The 25,309-nt window shown below is 41.8% G+C and overlaps 1 protein-coding gene across 3 annotated transcripts in view; it reads left to right on the forward strand.

Annotated features, from left to right (window-relative positions):
- Nucleotides 1-25,309, forward strand: part of NCK1 (NCK adaptor protein 1) — a 169,783-nt gene that overhangs the window by 106,356 nt on the left and 38,118 nt on the right. For 2 of the 3 annotated variants that reach the window (XM_077488687.1, XM_077488686.1), the window contains one exon: nucleotides 3,629-3,872. In XM_077488687.1, the coding sequence (XP_077344813.1) occupies nucleotides 3,647-3,872 (226 nt within the window). In that variant the 5' untranslated portion in view covers nucleotides 3,629-3,646. Of the gene's footprint in view, nucleotides 1-3,628; nucleotides 3,873-19,562; nucleotides 19,724-25,309 lie in introns of those variants that run through there. The other variant, XM_077488688.1, reaches the window with a different exon arrangement.

Below are 25,309 nucleotides of genomic sequence, written 5' to 3' on the forward strand. Positions count from 1 at the left end.
GACATCAATTATTTTTCACCCCCCCTTCCAATGCAGTGTGTATGGTGCCTTGGCTGTCCGCAAGCTACGTCCTCACAGCTCCTGACAGGGACCTTTTTTAAAAAGACAAAAAAAACCTAGGTTACTAACCTATCCGCTCCAAAATTGATTATATGATGCTGAGAGTCGAAGGCTGAGAATAGGTCCCTGCTGGGAGCTGTGGGAACGTAGCTTGCGGACAGCCAAGGCACCATACACACTATACACACACCATACTCTTGTAGGGGGGGGGGGGGGGCGCGGCAAATGAAAAATAATTGGTATTCATATAGTGATACAGATTAGTGCTTGCAGCAGCTTCAGGTTTTGTCTAAAAAAAAAAAAAAAAAAAAAAAATCTGTAAATTATAAAGTGCATGATGCTGCTTGCATTGTGACAAAAGGCCTGTAATTCCTCATTAAATCAGTGATCACGGACCTGTTCTCGCCCTTCTTTGACTCTCGGCATCATTAAATCAATTTTGGAGCTTGTGCGGTGCCTTGCAAAACTATTCACCTCCCTTGGCATTTTTTGTTTTGTTTCCTCACAACCTGGAATTAAAATGGATTGATAATGGGCATCATTTAAGAGAACATGCTCGTGTGTGTGTGTGTGTGTGTGTTTTTTTTTTTTTTTTTTTTTTTTTTATTATTATTATTGTGAAGCAAACAACAAATAGGACAAAACAGAAAAAGTCGATTTGCACACTAGTCACCCCCTTAAAGTCAATACTTTGTAGAGCCACCTTTTACAGCTATCACAGCTCCAAGTCGCTTTAGATAAGTCTCTATGAGCTTGCCACATCTTACCATTGGGATTTGTGCCTATTTCTCCTTGCAAAACTGCTCCAGCTCCTTCAAGTTGGATGGTTTGCGCTTTTGAACAGCAATCTTTAAGTCTTACCACAGATTTTCTATTGGATTGAGGTCTGGACTTTGACTAGGCCATTCCAACACGTTTGCATGTTTCCCCTTAAACCACCCAAGTGTTGCTTTAGCAGTGTGTTTGTGCGATTTGAGGCTAGGATGGAGGTTCACCTTCCAGCAGGACAATGACCCCAGAGTGGTACAGGTTTTGTTCAAGAATATCCCTGTGTTTAGCACCATCTTTCCCTCAACTCTGACGAGTTTCCCAGTCCCGACTGCTGAAAAACATCCCCACAGCATGATGCTGCCACCACCATGTTTCACTGTGGGGATGTGTTCTTTGGGTGATGTGATGGGTTTTCTTTGATTGCCAAAAAGTAAAATTTTAGTCATACTGGCACATTACTGCAAGAGAATCTGGGAGCTACAAGCCACTTCAAGGCCAAACTTTTTTTTTCATTTTTGGATAGAGTTGGATTGTAAAAAAAAAAAAAAAACAACAAAATGTAAACACTCTGGTATGACTGTGCGACTGGCTAAAGTGATGCCTACTTGCCCACTATAAATTGACGGACATTCAATATACTAGATACGTTTTGCAATTAAAGTTAAACTAACTTTCTAAGTTTTTCTTAAAGTTTCATAAAAAAAATGACTTGCGTCAGTGCTACAGTTTGAATTTAAAACGTATTTGTGTGAACTGTGAAGTCATGAATTGTGGAAACTAACTAGTGCTGGGTGATTGTATATACCACATTCACCACTGACTAATGCAGAGTTGTAATGCAAGGAGATAAGCTAAAAATAGTTGGATCTGTATGTGCATTTATAATCAAAATCATTTGATTAATCGATTAAAAATAAAATCGATCGAACACGAAAATTTTAATCAGTAACAGTCCTAATTTTATGGAATTTTGTGCAATCATGAATCATGAATTTACAAATTTATGTCAACAATATGTATATTGGCTCTTATTTATACTCTTCATATCTGTAATGTATTATGTTTTCTTACAGTATGTGTACCTTCATGAAAATGTGCCATTGTGCATTCGTTTTACCATCTGCGTGTTACACGTCTCATTCAAAGTCCCAACTTCTCCTTATTTCGTAACCTTTTTTTACAGTTTACCACTTTAGAGTTACAAAGGAAGTCTTGTGCTAGAATTATTGCTCTCACTCTAATGTTTGCGGCGATACCTGATGTGTGGTGCGAAAGCCGTTTACATATGCGGTTTCAACATACGTATGCTTTCCCTTCTGCGTGCGAGCATGAGGGGATAGAGGAAGGAAGGAATGAATGTGCTGTGAATAGACCAGCTCTCTGCTAATCTATTTATAGCACCCACCCCGATGAAAATTTCAGGCTGGTTTTATCTCGGTTGTCGGAGAGCTTGTCAGAAGTTATGCTGATAACAGGAGAACAGAGCAGCCAAAGACACGGGACTTAGGGCTTTGGAGAGTGATAAGTAAACTCAAATTTCATGAATCGAGTTTACATCAACATCAAAGTACCTTAGCTTGCCTTTCCTGTTTCTGTCTATTGCCTTAAATCCTGTGCTGCAAACATCTGTAGGATGCCATTGTTAACCTTTCTGCTAAAATTGCTTATTCCCTCATACTCATTCACTTAATTCAGTACTTTGAGTTCCTGATTGGAGCTAGTCTGCAGATCAGGAATTGTGATTTCATCTGCTTTCTTGTTCAGGGTCAGTGAGTTTTTTATTTTATTTTTTATTTTTTTTACTTTTTAATGCCTGTTGCTATGTGGTCCCCTCTAATCTTCCCCTTCCTCATAGCGGCGCCTGACGTCATTTCCCTCGGCGCTACTGCTCCTGGGAGATGTGTAATCATTTCCCAGGAGTCAGTGGGCAGTGCTGAGGGCTAGGTTGCCATAATAATGGGGCAAGCACTTCCGACGAAGGCTGCCCGTTGTGATGGCAACCTGTGTAGTTTCCAGCGCCGTTAGGTGCTGTTACTGCGCATGCACGAGAGTAGGTGGTGTATGCTGGGAACACAGCAGCACCATATCACGGATGAATTTGCTTGTGGGCTTTTCCTGCCCACAAGTAAGATGGGAATCCCCAAGAAGGCAAAATCGAAGGCTTTTTTTTTTTTTTTTTTTTTTTTTTTTTACAATAAATCAATCATAAAGGCAGCACTAATGACAAGAGTAAGACTTGCTAAATATGCATTATGCAAGAGTAAGAGATTTTTTTTTTTTTTTTTAAATCAAAGATGTGATTGGAACTCCGCTTTAAGTAATTATTACCAGAATTTTCTCTGTTAAATTTAGTGGCGGAATTTCACTGTTTCATACCTCCATGAATTCTAGTTTTATGGTGTATGGTTTGCATGTTGATTCTCCAGGTGTTCTCTTGCATCTTGCTTTGGATGCAATATCTTGGAATGTATGCCCAGGTCTCCCCATCTGCCGTAGACATTAAATGTTATCTTGTTCTCCCTATTTAATTTGGATTACAGAGAAGAAATCGGTAATGGTGTGGCTAAGAAGTGAAAATGCATATGAGTGTGTTAAATATTTTGGGAGGTTAAGTCTATAATACTGATCTAGGGCTTAGTGCTAAGATTGCATGGCTGAGCTCATTTGTGAAAGTTCATAGTGTATTTAATTGGGTTTGTGAGGCATAAAGCAAAGATCTCATAGTTTGGGTGTACCATGATTGGGAGGGTAAAAAAAAAAGCTCATACCCATCAATTTTGTTTGATTTATTTTACAGTGCCCAAAAGATTAGAAGATGACAGAAGAGGTGGTTGTGGTCGCCAAGTTTGACTATGTGGCCCAGCAAGATCAAGAATTGGATATCAAAAAGAATGAGCGACTCCTGCTTCTAGATGACTCAAAATCCTGGTGGCGGGTGCGGAATTCAATGAACAAGACTGGCTTTGTGCCCTCTAACTATGTAGAGAGAAAGAACAGTGCCCGAAAGGCCTCTATTGTGAAGAACTTAAAGGACACATTGGGTAAGTAAGCACTACCTGCAGCAATCGCTTTGCATTAATTGATCCCTTAGATATGATTGATCATCTACTGGTATTGCCCATGTACACATAGGCTTTTTTAGCAGCCTTTAGTGGCAAGAAAAAAGCCCACTACCAGTGCGTCCAGGTGCAGCAGTGTTTTAGCAGAAAAAAACGATTGACACTGCTAACTGCGTCTAAATGCTAGGTGCGTTTAGTGCTGGAGTGTTCATTTCAATGGCCAGAATAAATTATTTTCCTGGCCAATAAAATGAATTCATGCCCCAGCTCTTGACGTCTGTAAATGCACCTAAAAAAACTTGTAAAAGCTCAGGTTTTTTTTTTTCTGTCAAAACGCTCCTGCCAGGAGAAGTCATGTGTGCATGAGATCTAACTCAGTTCACACCCCTGCCAGCAGTGACCTGGCAGCATGCCAGTTTTCTAGTCCCTAATGTAAGCACAAAGTAGGGGCTGTGGAGGTAGGTAGAGAAATATGTAGGGATAGGACTGAGACCCAGTTCACAGCTGAGCTTAAGTGGTGCTGAAGCTCAGCATAATATTCTGGTTATATTTAGTGGTGCTTGTTCACACTAAGGGCTTGTTCACACTTCTAACGCTTAACAAACACTTCTATACAATTTGTATGGCGTTAGCATGGGCGTCAGACTGGAATTAATTGGCTTTTGGGATGAGGAGTTTTACAAACATTAATAATGCCTCCTAAGGGCCCTCTACACAGATTTGAAGCGTTTGATGAGCGCTAAGCTGCTCCACAATGGAAAGTGACAAAATGAACACATTTTTAACGCCCTGCAACCAAGCTGCAAAGGCTACAAAATACAGTCACTTCCCGCGCTAATAGGTCTTCCAAGGTGTGGAGTAACCAATGTCAGATAAAATGGTGGCGTGAAAGGTATATATGGTATCCAAAACTGGGTGGATGCTGCCTTCTTCAGATGGGGTAATCCGAAAGGAACTACAAGAAAAATGGAACTGGAAGACGCGCACACCTAGTGCATTACCAAAGATAATTTAATAAAAATGTTTTATATAAAAGTGGGTATTCACAAAATGCAACTGACAAAAGGCCATAAAAACAATGCATGGACATGCACAGAACACGGGGTACACTAATACGTTTCGAAACATGTGCATGTCCATGCATTGTTTATGGCCTTTTGTCAGTTGCATTTTGTGAGTACCCACCTTTATATAAAACATTTCTATTATTAAATTATCTTTGATAATGCACTAGGTGTGTGCAGCTTCCATTTCCTGGAGCTGCAAAGGCTTGTCAGAGCTTTTGCGAAGCGTTGCCATAGACTTGAATGGGAGGCGCCGAAAGGCTTCAAATGCCTGACTCCTCAGGATTCCATTTTGAAGAGACGCAAATGCTTCATGTTTTGATGGTGTGAACAGCACTATGTGCTGTCTATTGTATCTTGAGCATAGGCATTTGAGGGACGTTTTTACCACCTCTCAAACGCTTGCTTTTAATGCCATTATGAACTAAGCCTAAGTGTTGAGTAGCATGAAGCTTGTCGCACAGGTATTTCACTGCATGTCTTGTGAAGTTGAATAATTGCCTGTGCCTTCAGAGGCCAGTGAGGGCTTGTTATAAAGATAATTTTATGCTTACTAAGAATATATGCATGTTTGAATTCCCATGGCCTTGCCACAGTTCTTTAGTGTTTTATTTTTGTCAGTGTTTTATTTTTATTTTTTTAATAGAAATATTGCATCTCTGAAATGTTACTATTGAGCTCCTAATTCAGAGATGAAATTGGCAGTGCAGCAAATGTATTGGCATACTAAACATAATGACATTGGCCGAGATGCCTTATTCTAGGCCTCAAACTGCCATGTCATTCGTTCTGAAACTTGGTTTTGATTCCTAGCTGTGGCTTGGATCCAATACACGTGCATGGGTTGGTGGTGATCTTTGAATGATTTCTAGGAAGTAACATTTTTGGCAGTTTTACATCTTATTTGGCCTTTAACAGTGGCATTGGGGGTTATCTTGGTTCAGCAGTTTTACTAAAGGTCTATTTTATGTGGTATTCTTTATTGCTAGCGGTTTGTTTCGACAAGCGGTGCTTGTTAAAACGAATACATGGAATATTTGATAAATTTAAGTGTTGTGTTTAAATGTATGCAGCGTTGCTGAGCACAGTACAGTCATTATGCTGTTATATTGCCAAGACTGAAGTAGAACAAATGTTCGGTCAAGAAGGGGTGATAAGTTTAAATCGAGGAGGATCCTTTTACTGAAAAAGAGAGGTGCCCACAATTTTCTCATAGAGGGGCAGTAGATTGATGTTGCTCATGTTTTCAGGATGCTTCCTTTAAAGAATCCATTTGAACTATGTGACTGTACTTTGCAAATCTCATCAAAATTGTTGCACTTCTGTGAGAGTAAATATACTTATCCTGGTTTTTAGGTTTTAGAATTGAGCCTATGGACAAGAATGTTTGGAATAAAGGAAAGATGTTGAGAAAATATGTGGACTATCAATGCTGACCTCTCTATTTATGCTAGTTCTTGGATGGCATGCTAATTGAAAGGCTTCCCACGCTTTGATCCTCTGATCTGGAGTACTTATACAGGTCTGGAGTTGATGAAGTAATGAATGCAGACACAGCCAGAAAACTAGTTTTCTAGAAGTAGATCAGCAATGGCATCCCTCGAAATTACCTGACTATAGGTCACTTCTGAAATGTCGTTCTAACAAGGAAAAATAAATTGGTATAAAGTGTCGTCACCTATACTTAAAGTGGTTGTAAACTCTCCCCCACAACTTTGTTCCATGTAAATCAGCATAAAAAACCCTAATGAACGCTGCTTGTAGATATCTCCTTACTTGCATAGTATTGTAATCCTTTTTGTTCTTTAGACTGATGTCACTGAGCATGCCCATGTGTCCCATGATTTATGGTACACTCTGTGTGCTTGTCTGTCTCTTATCAGGATGTCCTATGGCACAACACTGAAATCCCACAAGACTGCATAATCACTCAGCTTTCTCCTTCACCCCATGTGACCATGTGACATCACATGGAGTGGAAAAAAAGGCATCAGACAGCATTACTGCAGTCTTATCAGCTGAAGCTGATAAGACTGACATAGGCAAACACTGGATAATCGGCACAAGTAAATACTATGAAATAAAACAAGTTGGCTATGAGCAGGGAAGCAGGGTTGCAATAGAAACATTGGATTGAGAAGGAGGCTTGGTTAACAGTACAGGAAGTGCTCAATGTAAGGGCTGAAATACACTCCACTGTGGACTCAGAAAACAATACGTAAGATGGTGCTGCCTAACCCCTGGAAAGAAGTTTTTTTTTAAGTTTCTTTAAACAGTAAGCAATATGCGATTTGGGCTGGATTACAGTGGCTATAGTCTGATAATTTCTTATTATAATGGACTAAATGAAAAGCATCAGAGTGGGAGAGTTTACTCCCTCTTTAAAACTTCTTTTAGTGCCTCCCATCTGGTTGATAGTGTTAAGGCTTTCCTGTTTCCTCTTGACATGGCCCCATACATTCCAGTTGGCATATCGCTATGATCGGCTGTCTCGCTGACCAATAGGAATGTGTGAGAGGCAAAAGGGGGCAGGCAAGTTTGAACACTACAAGAAGTGCTGTGGATTGGCTGAATGAGAATGGCCCAGCATTCCCGCCTAGCAGAGCTATTGACAAGGTACAGTAGAAACTGTATATGCAGGTAGGTACCCCATCAGCAGCTTTTTTGTTATTACATAAGCAAATTATCTTTCACATCTCAACAAATGAAAGAGGACAGTTTCTCTTTCATCTGATTGACCATAGGGAATGTGTTTACACCCCAAGAATCAGACCACCATTTTTGTCCTTAAAACCACAACATGCCAATTTAAATAGTGTGCCAGGGACATGCATACAGAAAACCAGTTTTGGAAAAGTCTTGCTAATGTCTAGCCATAGGAAATCCTTAAAGCAGGGTTCCACCCTGAAGTGGAACTTCCGCTCATCGGAACCCTTTCCCCCTCCGGTGTCACATTTGGCACCTTTCAGGGGGTAAGGGGGTGCAGATACCAGTCTAAGACAGGTATTTGCACCCATTTTCGGGAAAGGACTCCCACGGGAGTCTATGCTGTTTCCTGTCCCGCCGCACCGTCTGCTGGGACACACATGGGTCTCGGAGACAGCGTGGACCACTCATAGTGAGCTGCGCAACACGGAATCGGGAAGTGAAGCCACAACGCTTCACTTTCTGATTCCCTCACCTAGAATGGTGGCGGCAGCAGCCGAGACCCGTTTGATCGGTCTCGGCTGCCGACATAGAGGGGACAGGTGAGTGTCCATTTATTAAGTCAGCAGCTGTAGTATTTATAGCTGCTGGCTTTTAATATTTTTTTGCAGGTGGAATCCCTCTTTAAGCTGGTTAATTTAATTTATAGATGAACAATTGCAGAGAAGAGACAAGTTAGGATGGGAAAAGGCACCAATTGCACAAATCCACTCCATTCGAATAGCTACAACCATGATCAATTAGGCCAACCGCTCTCCAAGAGCCTGCAATGTAACAATGCATAATCCAGGGTAGTATTTCTCTAAAGCCTTTACCCCAGAGGCACTCTTAAAATGTTCTGGTCTTGGGGAACCCTTTTCCAATGCAATCCATTGTGGGTTAGTGCCAAAAATGCCCTTACCTTGGTGGTCAATAGTATGCAATCCTTTCAACGGTAAAAATATAGTGTTATGATACTGGTTCCGCTGAGTTGCTTTGACCCTAAAACGATGTAGACCTCATCAAATGTGAATTCATTTAGCCATAATCAAAAGAACCCCTAACGATCTTTGGATTGGAAATGGCTGGCAGAACTCATTTGCCTACCCAAAAGACCTGTGATCTGTGAAAGCACTGACTGCTGATTTTTCTGGTGTCTGGTATCTGGGGCTGAAATACATAAACCGAGTTTTTAAAACTGATCTGAAACCAACCAATGGATTTATCTTTACCAATGCTGAGGGCCCTTTTTTTTTTTTTTTAAAGCAATAGTATGGCCTTAGGATCCATTCAAATTTGGTATATTTGAGATCATGGGTAGAAGGGATAAAAACTGACCTTGGTAGCACCGATGGGCTTCTCTGCTTAATGTGGTCAGTTTACAACCAGGAAGAGGGGTACTGGCATGATCAACCAGGTATTATAGAACTGGTACAGGAAAAAAAAAATATATAATTGTATGAAGAAAAAGTTTTTAGACTTAGAGTATTAATAAGCTTTAATTTTGTAGGATTACCGACACTCTAAAAACACTTCTCAACTGCTCTATTTCTTAATACAAATGTTGTTTTTATTGAGGAAAAAAGAGAAAGCATTTACAATATCTGTCGGGATGCAACCCAAATGATATCAGATACAATATACAAAAATAACATAGGGTATAGAATGCGGTTTACCATAAATGATGCGTAAGTAACCGTGTTAGTACAAACAAAAAAAGGTAACATTTCTTTTTTTTTTACCACTCTGTGCATCCGATCATTTTACACATTTTAATCAGAAAAGACTAACGAACGTAATTTAAGACTAAAACACCCCAGTTCTACGTATCCAAAGAGATGAACTAAAATAGCTGGGTTAACCGTCAAACGATGTCTATAATTCAGTTGCCTCGGATTCAATGTGGTCTACCTCATGGACTACTATCTGATTCAGGGTAGCAATATACCACACACTCAATATGGGGGAGGGAGAGGTTCAGGTATAATGGGCCCTGGGCATGAAGACCAACCGGCCCATTTGTTGGTAAATAAATGCATAGTGTCCATAATTGTATGGTGAATGCGTTCCATAAGACTGATGGTTTCCATCCTCTGGAGGACCTGATGCCAGGGCACTGACTGTGAGTGCCAGTTCAGGGCAGTGTACATGTTAATACACCTGCCTAGGAACTCCCACTCCTACATACTGACATCTGCCTATCAAGGCATTTTAAAATGTTGCATAATTTTTACCAAGAATCGAGCTGAGGCAAGAGATGCGGTTATGTTTTCAGGAAGCTGTGCCACTTCTTACTGCCCTCTCCTGCCAGTCTTGAGCTACCCAAATTACATAGAGAAGCACAGGGGGGGTCCATGGTTCCTCTTTTTTCTGTGAGGAACTCCCTGCTGCAACTACAAAGGAACCTTCTTTTAATGCTGCATACATCCTCAGAAAGAGTGCCCCAAAGCCTAGGGTAGCATGCCACTAGTCTTCCACCCTCCCTCCTTTGGCCTCCAGCCGATCGATTGACAGCAGCTACACTGCACTCATCTGACATAAACAGTCTGGATGCTCCTAGACAGGAAGTTTGGGAAACATTGCTAAGAGTTTGACCTAAAAACTGTAATTGCTCAGGCAAAAGTTTACTTGGGAATGTTGTTTGGGTACTTTTTAAATATTTTTAGTTTAAAACACAAAAAAAAACTTTTTACTACTACTTTATATCTTATTATTAGATCTAAACTATAAAAGATTTTGGAATGCTGGAGTTGTGTTTAAAGCTTCAATAGTTGTTCATGTGTGTAGTCAGAGATGGAGGTTGTGGTAGCAGCTGAGTAAATTACAAATGTTGTTTTCCAAGCTTCATTGTGCTCATTCAAGTCAGCTGTGCACTTTGATGACCTCATGCAAACAAGTTATGTAAATGGTGGTGGCAGACCTCTGGTAATGGTAAGTTTGACTTTGATGGATGAGCTCGTTCCCTTCAGGCCCTGTGTATCCAAGCTCTTATCTACATGCTTGCACAAGTCAACCTTCAGCTTCAGTCTCCAAGACCTCTTTGAGGTCAGCTTCCTGTGAACTTGCATCTCTCTCCTTTAACCCCTTGAGATTTTTTGTGAATGGCTACCATAAAGGCCTTTTCAGTGTTGGATAGGTGGTTCAAAAGCCGGCCATACACTAACAGATTTATCCATCCGTGCTAAATACCAGTCTCCTGATGCAGTTGTTGTACAAAATATTCTGACAGCCAATACCACTGGCTTTCAAAATGCATAAATAGTGCCTGCATTTGATTCAATTCAGACAATGTTCAGTGGACAGTTTTCACAGGCAGCAATAAAAGCTGACAGTTGTTCTAATACATCTCCACTCTGTCCAAAACTAAAAGTTTTGCCTTTAGACCCCTTTCACACTTGTGCAACTTGTGACTGCAAAGTCGGAGGAGCCCGGCTTTCTTCTTCGCCGCCGCCCTCTTCTTCCGACTTCGGGGGTCTTGCCCCCCTCTCCGGGGGTCTTGTCCCCCTCTTCGGTTCTTCTTGCCGGGCCACCAAACCTTCTTCTAGCTCTTTTACAAGCGGTTGCCCGGTCTTCTGTCGCCGTCTTCTGTTCTTCTCTTCAGATGTTGCCTCGTCGCTGTCTCTGCTCACAATGACAGGGACGCGGCACGCGGCGACTTATATAGGGACATCACCAGATGATGTCCCTGCCCATTATGATGTGACAGTCCCAGCATCCTCTGCCAACAGTCCCATTCACTTTAATGGGATGGCTGGTGATGCAACAAGGATGTGGCGGCAGCAGGTGACTGGATGCCCACCAACAGGCACTGCCATGATTGAGCTGAAATGACAGGTGCTCTTTAAATGTAAGGACTCATTCTTGCTGGTAGTTAAAATCTTTAATATTTGCAAAGAAAATGAAGGTTTCCGATTTAGAATAAGCTGTCGAATAAGTAAAACAGCGATATCAGAACTTATTCAATCACACAGTGTGTAGTGTACATAGATTTGCAAAACAATGGGATAAAGGAACATTCTACAACTTTGTTTTATCTCATGGTTGCTGTGAAATTGGTAACTTTGCATATCATACATGTCACCTTGTAGGAGCCTGTGCAGTATTGGGGCAGTCATAGAGCGATTTATCTTTCCTGCAACCTTAGGAACCACTTTGGGAAGCCTCCCTGCTGGGAGAACAGTAATTATTGCTAGCGGCTAGAACAGCTGCTTGCAATAATTGCATATAAAATTAGGAAGACTGGTTGCACCCAATGTGGTCGATTCATCAACTTGAGTACATTCAGCCTGCCCATACATGGTTCAAATCTCAACAGATTCCTGCTGAACCAGCCAAGATTTGAACGGTCTGTGGCTGGTTTTTAGTTTGAAAACCATATTACTTGAGTCTTTTCCCATAGCAGATACAGCTGAGATGTTTTGCACTCTGTTGTATGGGCCTCTTTGCATGTGATGTAAAATGTATGCATGTGGGGTGACCAAGAAATGCTGTCCTATGTATTTTGGCTGTGATGGAATATGGCGTACAGTACTGTGGAATGTGCCTGTGCTGTCATATAAATGAATAAAAGCGATGCATTGGCATCTCTGTGATTCAGCCACTGGAAATAAAGTGCCCATTCATCTGTATGTGGTTGGACAATGAAGTAACAGCATATTGAAAGTTTCCAGCAGTACTGATGTTGGTCTTAAAGCGGAACTTCGCCTGGAAAGGGAAGTTGGGCTTTTCTTTTCTTTTCTTCTTTTTTCTTTTTTTTTGTTTAATACCGCATTAAAGTCAATTGACAAATAACAATTTTGTTCTTTATCACTTGCTGTAGGCATCTAGTATTTTAGTAATGTACAAAATAACAATGAGGGGATCTCGGCACTGTCCAGTAAGTTATAAGTATACAGTGTATCGGTGTGGAAATGTTTAGGAATGAAAGTAAGTTGTAACATTTTACCAGAGGGAGATTGTTTTGTAAATGAAAGTACACGAGAATGCTTTCATAGTTTCACAATATTAACAGAATCATCTTCCTCTAGTGTGGTGTTGGCATATGGAAAAATAAATAAAAAATTGCAACAACAAGGCAAAATTTTTAAGTGATAAAAATCACAAAAACTTACAAACTATTTTTTACCGCATATTTTTTTGTGAATTGACTACTTTTGAGATAATTACTACATCATATATTTTTGCTAAAAAAATTCATGCAGTATTTATCACTTTCTGAATTGTCCCTATGGTCCCTGATCACCACCACAAACACTCATATTTGTCCCAGATGACTACCACACCAGTTGGTGTCCCTGATCACCACCACACCTGTCCCAGTGTCACCAGACCAGTGCAGCCAGCAACAGTGTTCCTGATCACCGCTACATCAGTGCAGCGTTTTTTGCCTGTACTAACCCTGGCCTGTTTATTGACCAAGTTTCTGTCTGCTGCCTGGACCGATCTTTTACTTGTTTGCTGTCCATGGTCTACCTGTGCCTGAACGCCTCCATCTGCACACCCTGCTGAGACCAGCGCAGCCATCCCTTCAGACAACTGAACCACAGAGACTCTTCTGTTCCTTCTGCCTCCTGTACTTCCTGGCCAGTGAACATGGCAATCCTGAGGGCGGCCATGTAGCAGTAGGTTAGGTTTGCTTTGCTTATAGGAACCGGCATTGCTTTAGCTGATGCTACACTGAGCTATATTTCTCGACATATAGAGGTGACCAGTGCAGTACATTCGTTTTTACACAAGTGGTGGATTTGTGTGACGCATCCAATTCATAATCAGAGGTGCACCAAAATGAAAATTTTGGAACCGAAATGCAGGATGCACTTGGCCGAAAATGACAGTTTAAAAAAAAAATATATATATATATATACTGTATGAGACGACTGGCGTATAAGACAACCCCCCCACAATTTTTTTTCAATTTCTTTTTCCAGTTTTTGCCTTTACTCGCCATATAAAATGACCCTCCCTTCTGAGGCTTCATATTTCCTTCTTGCTGGAGCCTTCACAGCAAGCAATGTGTTTTATTATTGCATATAAAGCCTGCTCGGATTGACAGAGGCTGTAACATCAGCCTGTGCCTCTCTGACTCTAAAAGCCAATCCAAGCAGACTGCTGTATGTAGCCTGCTCGGATTGGCAGAGGTTGTTACTCCAATCCCAGCAGGCTCTGTATTCATTAATGGAATACATCGCTCGCCGGGATTGGCTCAGCGGTGTATACTGTATGTAGCCGATGCTATTACCTCACATTAACTATCCAGCTGGGTGCCATTTTGTACCCAGCGTATAAGATGACACTCGCTTTTTGGGCGCATAAAAGGTCCTGTTATACGCCAGAAAATACAGTATATATTTTTATGTAATTGTATAATCTACTATTTACTTAATATCATGAATTTAAATGACTATGAAGTTACTGTCTGCCATTATTGGCACCCTTTAGGCTGCTTTCAAACTGGGGTGGGCGGGCGGGCGTTGACGGTAAAACGCTGCTAGCTTTAGCAACGCTTTACCATCATTTTAGCGGTGCTATTCGGCCACTAGCGGGTTGCTTTTAACCCCCGCTAGCGGGCAAATAAAGGGTTAAATGCGCTCGTGAAAGCCGCTGCTGAATCGCTTTGCAGGTGCTTTGACAACGGTGCCCATTAATTTCAATGGGCAGGAGCGGTGGAGGATCCACGTATACTCCGCTCCTCCAGTGCCCCAAAGATGCTGCTTGCAGGACTTTTTATTTTTTATTTTTTTAACGTCCTGCCAGCACATTGTCCCAGGGTGAAAGCTCTCTGGCTTTCACACTGGGACTGCAGGGGATGTGTTTTTCAGCCCAAAAAATGCCGTGTGAAAGGTGTCTAAGTGCAAGAAAGGTTAAAAAAAAAAAAAAATGCATCCCTTTATATCCTATGTGTGTCTTCACACTGTTCCATTGTGGTGTTAAAAATCCTGCTTGCTGCATTTTCGGTCAGTTAAAAAAACCCAAAAAAACCTCCCTTGTTGAAATGCATTAAAAATGCAGCAAGAATGCATTAAAAATGCACCCATGTCACGTTTTTGATGCCATTTTTGAGTCGCATGACTGATGAAAATTACATGCATAGGCATGATAAAATTGCATGCATTTTCATTGCCATTATCGGCAATATGCCGCTATGTTTTGGCCGCCTACGTTTCGATATCTAATAATCTGTCCAGACACTGGAAACGTTTCACACATGTGGTATTGCCATACTCAGAATTACAGCACAAAACACATTCTACCACTGCTCCTAAGTATGCCCATGGTGTGTGTGAGAAATATCTGATTAAATTGACAACTTTGAGGTGTTTACTCTCCAACATGGGGTTATTTTGTGGATGTTTCTATTGTCTTGGTGCTTCAGACCCTCCAAAAATGTGATGGGTAGTCAAGAAATTGTGTAATTCTGCCCCTAGAACCCCTGAAGTTGCTCCTTGGTTTTTGAGCCTCTCTATTTGGCCAGGCTGTAAAAGTCTCACGCATGTGGTATCGCCATACTTAAGAGTAGCATAATGGGTTTGATTCAAGGCAGGCAGTACATCAGGATTAATCTTTTGGTCTTTTCAAATACATGTATACCATACTTTGTTGACTCTCTAACTTTCCCACAGACCAAATAATATACACTGATTTGGGTAATTTTTACCAAAGAAATGGAGCACAATCCGTTCTGGCCTATATCCATAAAGAAATATTTACAAAATTTTATAAAGGAATAAAATCAGAGGTGCTGATTAAATACCCTCAAAAGAAAGCTCTATATATCGTAAAAAAAATATAAAATAATAATAATAAAAAATTAAGTTGGTTGCAGTGTTAAAACAAGCATTGAAAACTGGCCTGGGCAGGAAGGGGTGGAAGTGTCAGGTCTTGAGGTGGTTAACCACTTCCATGCCACCCAACGTCAACGTCCTATGATGTCCTGGGCTTTCAGTGATATCTGATGTCTGCAGGCATCATCCAGATATTGTGTTTTTTTTTTTTTTTTTTTTTTGTTTTGTTTTTTAAGCCAGCGATTCCCTACAGCAATAAGAACAATCATAGCGGCTGTTCAGCTGCTTGATCATTATTACCAGTGACGGGAGGGGGCACCCCCTCCCGCCACCCTTCTTTGCTTCTCCGGGCTCTCCCGTGTAATCGGGGACAAGGAGAAGGAATCCGACGGCGCCAGAAGACAGATGGTCCCCGGCAATCTCTATAAGTCTGAGGCCTGGGCGCAACGTTATAATGTCACGTCCTGGCCGCCGGAAGTAAACAAAGCCTGGGATTCGGCTGAAAAGCATCAAATCGTTCGTTTTTTTTTTTTTTTTTTACCTGATGCTTTCCAGCCGGGAGGAGAGATGTGGGGTCTGTCTTATAGACCCCACATCTCTCAATAAAGAGGACCTGTCACGCACTATTCCTATTACAAGGGATGTTTACATTCCTTGTAATAAGAATAAAAGTAATTTAAAAAAATACATATTTTTCTAAAGGTAAAATGTAAAAAAAATGAAAGCGCCTCCGCATATATAGGTTGTGCCCCCACTTGTTAATGGCGTTCACACCACACGTGAGGCATCGCCGTGAACGTTAGAGCGAGAGCAATAATTCTTGCGCTAGACCTCTGTAAGTGTCGGTTCACACTGCATTGCGATGCGGATCACAGCAAGGATTCTGTGCATTCTGGTTCACCGTTTCAGGTCTGATTTCAGTACAAATTTTGGGCTGAATTCAGAACTGGAACGGAGCAAAAGACACACAGGGCTCCTGTGCAAATTCGCACCAGGGCTGCGTCGGCGATATGTCTACCATCTCCATAGAGAGCCGGTTACAATCTCCTGCTATTGTGAATTGGATGCTGAGATTCTGCATCCAATTCGCAATAGTGTGAACCCGGCCTAACACTTAACATGTAATCTGTAAAAATGTTTTAAAGCATCGCCCATGGAGACTTTTACGTACCAAAGTTTGGCACCATACCGTGAGTGTGCGCAATTTTAAAGAGTGACATGTGAGGTATCTATTTACTTGGCATAACATCATTTGTCGCATTATACAAAAAAAATATTTAATTTTTTTTATTCATGAAATAGTTTTTTCCCCAAAAAAATCACGTTTGAAAAATTACTGCGCAAATACTGTGACATAAAAAGTTGCAATGACCGCCATTTTATTAACTGCTAATAAAAAAGTGTGTGTGACACGCACACGCGCACACGTACACGTATATGTGTGTGTATATGTGTGTGTGTATGTTTGGGGGCTATGAGTAAATTTTTTTTTTTACATGGAGAGGAGTGCTGGAATTTGTGCGATATGGAAGTTGTTACATTTTTTTTTTACACTTTGAGCGCTGTTACAATGATGATCACTGTAACAGCAATATTTTGAATGGTTTGTCATGAATGGGTTACATTCATAATAGCTGTCATTTTTAGTAATCTGCGATTGGCTACAGCTAATCATGTGGAACCATTACCGTGTGATAGCTGTGGACCAATCACAACATCATTCTGTTGAAAACACGGCTGTTATGAATGAAACTCCTTTATATCAGCTTTGTTGACATTATGATCATGTTATTAGTTACATAGCGATTGGGGATCTGCAATTTGCTGTGTCTGGTTGCAGGAATGGTGTGCTATGCACCTCTAACCAGGGACAAGCTGAATGATGTACACTAGTTGAGATATAGTTGGGTTGGCGCAGCACTCAACAAAAATATGTAGTAAACTCAAAAATGCAGAATATGTAAAAATAAAAAAAATAAAAAATTGAGCTATTACCTTTTAGTGCAATGTGTGAAGCAAAAACTAAAAAAATATAGTGGAAACCTTGCTGGTGCTATTTGTATACATTTAGTGACAATATATACATGAATCAGTGTAGTGTTTATACACCAATTACAAATCCAGGAACGGAAGCACTTTATTTGGACTGTTGATATATTGGACATTGAAAAGTTTTACATAGCACAAGCACTTTATAATATGGACTGGTATATAAACACTGCACTGATTCATGTGTATATTGTCATTTAAAGCTAATAAAAACATTTATGGTCAATGTTGGAATTTGAGTTTTACAATGTAATAGCTGGTAACAGAACACTAATTGTATGCAATTGGCACCAACAGCAGATCAATAATTGTATGCAAATGGCACCAGCAAAGTTTCCACTATATTTTTTTAGCTTTTGCTTCACACATTGCCCTGAACTATTTTACAAGGTAATAGCACCTGTAGCAAGTGTAACCACCTCATGACTGTGCTATAGCTGAAAGACAGCTACAGCACGGCTCTCTATCATTGTGGGAGGGCGTTCATGGACGCCCTCCCGGGAACATTGCCTGCCCCCCCTCCTCCCCTTTTTTTATTATCTGATCAGCTGTGTCCAATCACAGCTGATCACATGTAAACAGACTTGCCAGTTATCAGCAGTCTTTGTCATGCACTGTGAATGTGAGAGGAAAGGAGTGCTGATAACTGACAAGGCTGTTGGCACATTGTTTACACTGATAATCAGGGCACTGATCTTCAGTGTCCTGATTATTGGTGCTATTCAGGACAGCTTATCTGTGCTCACCAGTGCAGTCTCATCGGTGCAGCTTCTAAGACTTGATTCACATCTATGCATGTTACTTTTGAGCATTTCTGCAATGCGTTTTTGCTGTGCGTTCTGCGATTTGTGATTTTGGTTCTTTTTTTTTTTTTTTTCTTCTTCTTTTTTTACATTCGCTGTATATAGCTGGTTGCTAAGGAGTGGGTTGGGATGCCGCCCGCTGCATGTTTCCCGAGCCGTCTTCTCCCTCGCCGCCCGTTACCCGCTAAAAACAAAAAAGTGCGCTCTTGTCCTTATTCTTCTGTTGTGACGTCCCCCTCTGTCTGACATCTTATGTACCCACCCGGAGAGCCCGTCCTTGAAATGTATGTACAATCTAACACTTTTTATTTGGTCTATTTTAATATACCAATAAAAACTATTTTAGATGTTGCATAACTGCAAAAAATACTTGTAGATACCGCCAGAAATCCAGTATGACAATAACCCTCCTGTGTTCGCTGCCTGGTGCTGAATGTTATCAGTTCGCATTATTCCTTCCGATCTCTGGTCTATATTATGGAGATGAGGATGTGGAAAGGTTTTCTGTAGTACAGTGCTTGGGTGAACAACAGGATCTAATTTACTGGCAGGATTATGTTGAACTATAGCCCTGTTCACATGAAAGAATGTTGGGAGACATTTGCCGGTACAAAAAATACCACCCGACGTTCTGACCTTTGTGTATGTTGGACGTGCATGTGGGAAAATCAGCAGCTGACCAACTCCCGATCATCGCTTCCAACACAACAGCTCAGCGGGGGAGACCAACCACCCATGGTTAATACAGCAGGTCCCGACCGGAGATGTCTGTTTTTTGGGGTTGCACGAGAAGACTGGTGTGTGTACCAGGCTTCACTAGATACATTTTAACAAGGTAACCTTTTCATTTACCATTTGTGATTTGCCTAATTAATTCCAAAAAAGACCAACTGTGTGAAATACTGCTAATACCATTTCCCGGTGTGTGTATAGAGGCATGTGTTCCTGCACACAATACTTGTGTACCATTATCAGCTATGTGTCAGCTAACAGACTCTGATCAGAGCAGACAATACACTAACTTCTGTGGTTTCTCAGCTGGGTGATTCCTGTCTCGTTCAACAATATCATGTTTATATATTACTATGTTCTGTTTGGACTACTACAAAGATAGAATCTTTAGATTTTGTGGAACTACTAGTGCTAGCATAGCCTGGGACATTACAGAATTATGGATAAGTAACAGAAGGTCTATACTTGCTCCTAATCATTGTTATGTGTGGGGAGGTTTTCTAGCTGTTCCAGAATCAGAAGGGTTAAAGAATGGAGGACTGGCCAAAGCGGTGACATTGTTTCCGTAGGAAGGACCTGGTCATGTGACTGCTTCTATCCAGCTTCCCCCACCACAGGGGCAGGAAATTTTAGGGTGGACTCCAGAGAGGTAGAAGTCCCAGAAAGCAGGCTCTCTATGAAAAGAATGGATCTTCGGAACATCTTCAGACACTGGTTCAGTAAGTGTATGTCCTGCATGGTTCTCGGATAGTCGTCTCCTTCCCTCTGCTAGAACAATGCTTCTTTTTAATCTCTGCTTGCCCAGTGCATTGTGCCTAAGAATGAGTCCCTCCTCTTTCCTCAGTGCTTTACACAGGATATCACTCTGTGGGTGGCGTGCTCCAGTGCAGGTGAACCTTCATTCCTTCTAGGAAGGGCTCTGCCTTTCTCTACTGCTTCTCTCCCTCTTCCCGAGTACTTAGGGTGGAGTTTGAACACCTTGTAGTTGAGAAGTGTTTAATTATTAAACATGTCTCTGTGTTTTGTAGAGGTGATGAGTTTCTTACTCCATTGCCAGATCACTTTGTATTTCCTTAAAAGCTACAGAAACGAGTCTAAAACTTGTATAAAGAGATCCGTGCCCACGTAAATACCCGCCTTAACAGGCTTATTTCATCAATTAGTGTTGGGGCCAATTTAAAGGAATATGTTGTGGCAACCAACAGCAGTGCACGTTGAATGCGTTGTGGTGGCAGTCATTATTAATGGCACGTAACGCACCATAATGTGGTGCAGTGCATTGTGTTACAAATTTTGTTACCTTGTATGATTTTTGAGACGTCCTGTTGTGTTGGCAGCCCATTATTTTCAAGGCATTGCTTTCACATTAATGCAACTTAAAAAATGTAAATGAGTATAGTTCTTTGAAGTGACCCTGTTGCCACAGAGCAAGAGGTCTGTGGTGGCAAAGTTTAATTTACTGCCACATGTGGTAATGCAGAGGGGTATGTGCACATTGTGGTACCATTTATTCTTCCATATCTGTAGCATGTTCCATTGTCAAAAGTAGTGCATATGTTCACATATGTGTGTTAATTTTGCTAATCCAGCCCAAGTCATGGCACCCAGCGTGCTTTCATTTCTCTTGTCATATTACAGTAATCTGTGATTGTGGTGTAATAATGCTCCTTGTGCAGTCATTGAACAAGTCTTAATTTTGTGTAGTGTTCACATCACTAATATGCGTACAGTCTAAACGTTTGTGGGCAATCTTATACACTGAGAGGGCTTTTTGTAACCATCTGTGTCCTATTGGAGATTTCCCTTCACTTCCTGTCCCAGAAAAACACAACAGGAAATGGGGGGGGGGGGGGGCGACTCCTTTTTTTAAAGACCGTTGTGGCTCACAGTGGTCCCCATTGAAAAAAAAAAAAATTGCTTATATTTGTTCAGGTGACACCTGTGCCATTTTGGATATCTTGGATTTATTTCTAGTGATTCCAGAGAAGGGTGAATCCCCTGACAGGGGTTATAACCTTTTCTTCTATCTAAGGGCTCATTTACATGGGCACAGAGGTTTGTACAGCTTTTTCAGTCCGGAGCAGCATGGAGCTGTATGTAGGCAGCCTGTGTTCATCAATGGAGACGTGACTGTATAGACTCACCGGCACATCTGAGGTGGACGGGTATGCAGGGACAGTTGCACGGCTCCAAATGTAAACATTGTGCTTCTGGGGCCATGCATTTATCCCTGTTAAACTCAGATGTGCGAGTGAGTTCGTACAGCCGCAGTCTCTTCATTGGCTAACACAGTGACAGCATACTAGAGGCCCATGCACACAGGTCCGCATATGCCGATGTATGGATGTAAAGGTTGGGGGTTAGGTTTACATGTATCCATCATACTGAACATGGACCCTATTGCCAGCTGCCACGGCTTAGAGCCAGAAGTTAACATCAACAATTGCACAGTTGATTATACAAATTAACATCGCAAAAATTGTTACATGTGTACATCACATAGACTAGTGCACTGATCCCCACTGTCTGTGAGGGGAAGAGGAGTGAGCGCCACCAAAAAAGTCTCTGCTCGCAGTCATGCTGTCCCGCCTCCCTGCTGTCTCTGAGGGGATGATGAGCGTGCGCTGCCGAAAAAGACCAAGCCGAGGGTACTGTGTACTCTGCTAGATTCTGCTCCACTCGCAGTCATGCGCAGTCCCGTCATTGGACCTGTGTTATTTCCATAATAGGAGCTGGGCTAAGGGGCGGGACTGCGAGACGACCCGAGTACAGCTGAGTACACAGGCTCTGTCTATCTCGGCAGCGGTAATTTTAAATGGTTTCTACTAAACAATCATGCCACAAATGGCACTGGGCAAGGCTGCATTGATGGCCATTTAAGTGTACGTTTTTTGGGGGATTTTTTTTTCTTAAAATTCCCTCCTAAACTCGGGGTGCGTGTTAAACGCCGATAAATACGGTATTTAAAGTTACATTAAGCCTTTCTTCTTTTATTTTAAAAAAAGTCATACTTACCTGCTCTGTGCAATACTTTTGCACAAAGCAGCTCCGATCCTCTTCTGGGGTTCCCCACTGGAGCTCCAGGGCCCTTCTCTTTGGCAAATATCCCCACGTAAAGCTATTTTCCATGAGGGCACCCATGTGGGCTTACTCCTAAGACACCCTGTCTACATCTATTGACACATGACATAGGTGGCTCGGCCCTGCTCCCCACTCACTCCTCAGAACATTTGATTGACAGTAGCAGGAGCCATTGGCTTCAGCTGCTATCAGTCTGCCCAATGAGGAGGAAGACAGCGACGAAAGCCTCAGCTGTCTAGCACATTGCTGGATCGGATTGGACTTGGATAAGAAAAAAAGGGAGGGGGGGTTGCTGGGGGATCCTGCAGCACAGAAAGTTAAAGTGGTTGTAAACCTAGTTACACCACTTTTACCTACAGGTAAGCCTATAATAAGGCTTACCTGTAGGTACTGGAAATCCCTCCTAAACCTACACAGTTTGACATATACACTATATGCTTGCGCCAACATCAACACATTGCACTGAAGAAAGATTACAACCGTGCCGTTTTATAAAGGGCCCGTGCCATGACCGTCAACTCTGGTGTGACATCACATGACTTCAGCCAGTCACAGAGCCGGAGTCCACGGGCCCCGGAAGAAAATGGGGTTTATATGGATGTGGCCACCAGCGGTGACATCATTTTCAGGTAAGTGCAACGTAAGGGGCTAGTATGCAATGCAGGGTTTACTTCCTCTTTAAAGTGTTTGTAAACCTCAGTCATGGAATCTGAGCAAAGCACCTATATCTGTAATGTTTTCTTCTCTCTTTTAAAAGCTCTAAGTGTCGTTTCTCTATGGTGCTTCGTTCCTCTGTTATCAGCCTGAGTCACTTCTGAGAAGTTTTCCCGACACATGAGCAGACATTTGTGTGTGGGGAAGCTCAGAAGAGACCGCACCTTTCTTCTAGTGTATGAAGGGGGTGTGTTCCGGACAGATGAAGATAGATTTTTAACATGATCTGCCCTTTTGAAGGGGTGAAGAGAAGTCTGCAATTAAACAAGTAAAACCCTATGAAGGAGCATCTGCTTTATCTCAGTTTATCATCTGATGCTGTTCACTTCACTGGGTATATGTGAGGATTTACAACCCTTTTAAGGCTTTAGAACAAAGTGTTTTTAAACCCAGGACCCTGCATTACCTATAGCTGGTCTCCCACAGAACATGGAAATGCAATCATTTTAGTAAATATACACCGCTAAATACTTTTTCTCATCAGCCGTATATAGCAGTCTTGTGACTATCAGTGCTTGGTTAAAGCTCGTAGTAGGAGGAGGATCCAGGAACCCCGATTCTCTGTCTGGACAGTGCTGATTGCCCCTGTGCTCATCACGTGCACTCCCACAAGAAAAAAAAAAATCTAGCAATACACACTAAACTGAGCATGTGCAGCTTGACTCCAGTAACTGTCTTATCCGGTTTTGGAGTCTGTGGAAGAAGAGGAGGATCTGTGCATACAGGATCAAACAGCCTTTTTACACAATGCAGAGGATTAACCCCTTAGGTTCCACGGTGAGTATAACAAGCATGCTTTACTGCATATGCAGACTGATTGATTTTACTTGTGTGGAATTAGTAACACTTTAAGCGGGATCTTGCTGCTGGCAAAAGCCTATGTAAGAACTAGCGATGCATGCACATGAGGCCTTAGACTGTTACTATTAGCCATTCACATCCTCTTTATAGAGCATGAGAATACTGATAGAACTGCTTGTTTTTGTCAACTTTTTCTATTTGCTACTTTTGAATATAAGACCCGTATTTTGACGTCTGGAGCTGGCAGCGCTTGGCTTACAAAGGCCTCATTCACACTGGTGTACTGTGCTGAAAAGTGAAATGCTGTGACTGGGGATCATTCATTGCCCATCCCACAGGAAATGTAGATCAAAAATGCCTCCCTGCCACCCTACATTTTTTGACCTGTTGTACTGATGTGCAAAGGGTCTTCTTTACCCACACAACAGGAACATGTTCCATGCAGATAGCCTGGTAAAGTCCATAACAGACGGGCGGCTGCAAGGATCTCCAAGTGCATCGCTGAGTGTACATTCATGCAGGAGCAATGTGCAGATCAGAACAAAGTCCATCTGTGTTCTGATTTGTGCATCGGTCCTGTATGGATGTACACTCGGGGATGCACTTGGAGATCCATGGAGCGGTTTTGTCTGTCACTGACTTTGCCAGGCTTCCTGCATACGACTGCATCAAACACACCTACCTCCTGTGCAGATAAAGACCGCTCTTTGAATGGGCATAGAGAAGACTGCTGTGCCTTCGTTCATTCATGCTTCTATGGGAGCAGGCTGCAGAGAAGGATAAGCGGGGTGAGGAGGAGGGATTGGTCATGATGATGAAATACGGGAAAGTGGAAGTTTGCAAAGACAGAAAAGTGTGAAGCCACGTCTGCTCATGCCCTTTCCATTGTGCAATGTGCCATTGAAAAATAATCATGCGTCGTAGCGCAGAATGAAAAGTGTATTTGTAGAAGTTTTTGATTGCACTGTAGTTTTCAAGTGCTAGAAGTACAGCTGTCAAACCGAATTGAAGCAATCTTTGAAATCATTCCATGTGATTAGTCAGGACTTGGTAGGCTATATGATAATGTAGCGGGGGTTAACGCTGTGTCTAATCATATCCGTTAAACTCAGACTCCAGGCACTATGAACAAAGCTGGGTCACAAGACTCCAGTAGATTTTTGGCACCCAGTTGGGGACCGGAAATGGATGTGAAGTCAAAACTCCAAGCAGGATTAAGAGGCACAGAGAAGGGGTTAAGCAAGTTTTTGTGTCTGCCTCTTTAGGATTAAGGGCTTTCTCCGCTTCATCCAGTTCATGATAATACTTGCTGCAGTGAGGAAGTTTTAACCAGATTAGTAATTTGTAACATATGGCTTTTCTCCAGTGGAGGAGTCACAAAACACTACCTCATTCTGAGCGTGGTTTCCTCGCTGAACTGTGCTGTTTGGCATAACAACAAGTCACTTCTGTGGTCTGTGTATGTTTTGTGAGATTTTCATACCCTGGGCAGATTTCCGATTGCTGTGATGGCTGAGCCAAGTAATTCCCTTTTTGCTTGGTAGTTTGAGTTTGAAATACCTGATTTTTGTTGGATTTGCTTTATGCTCAGACATTACCTTACCTAGCTATTAAAAGTTACCCGGTACATAAAGTTGAAGTCCATCCTGTTCCTATCTAAGCTTAAACCTGTTCACATCCCCTACTAAACACTATTCTAACTACCATGT

Source organism: Lithobates pipiens, unplaced genomic scaffold (assembly GCF_037356315.1).
Source record: "Lithobates pipiens isolate NorthernLeopardFrog02 unplaced genomic scaffold, aLitPip1_a1.2 Scaffold_18, whole genome shotgun sequence".
Lineage (NCBI taxonomy): Eukaryota > Metazoa > Chordata > Amphibia > Anura > Ranidae > Lithobates > Lithobates pipiens.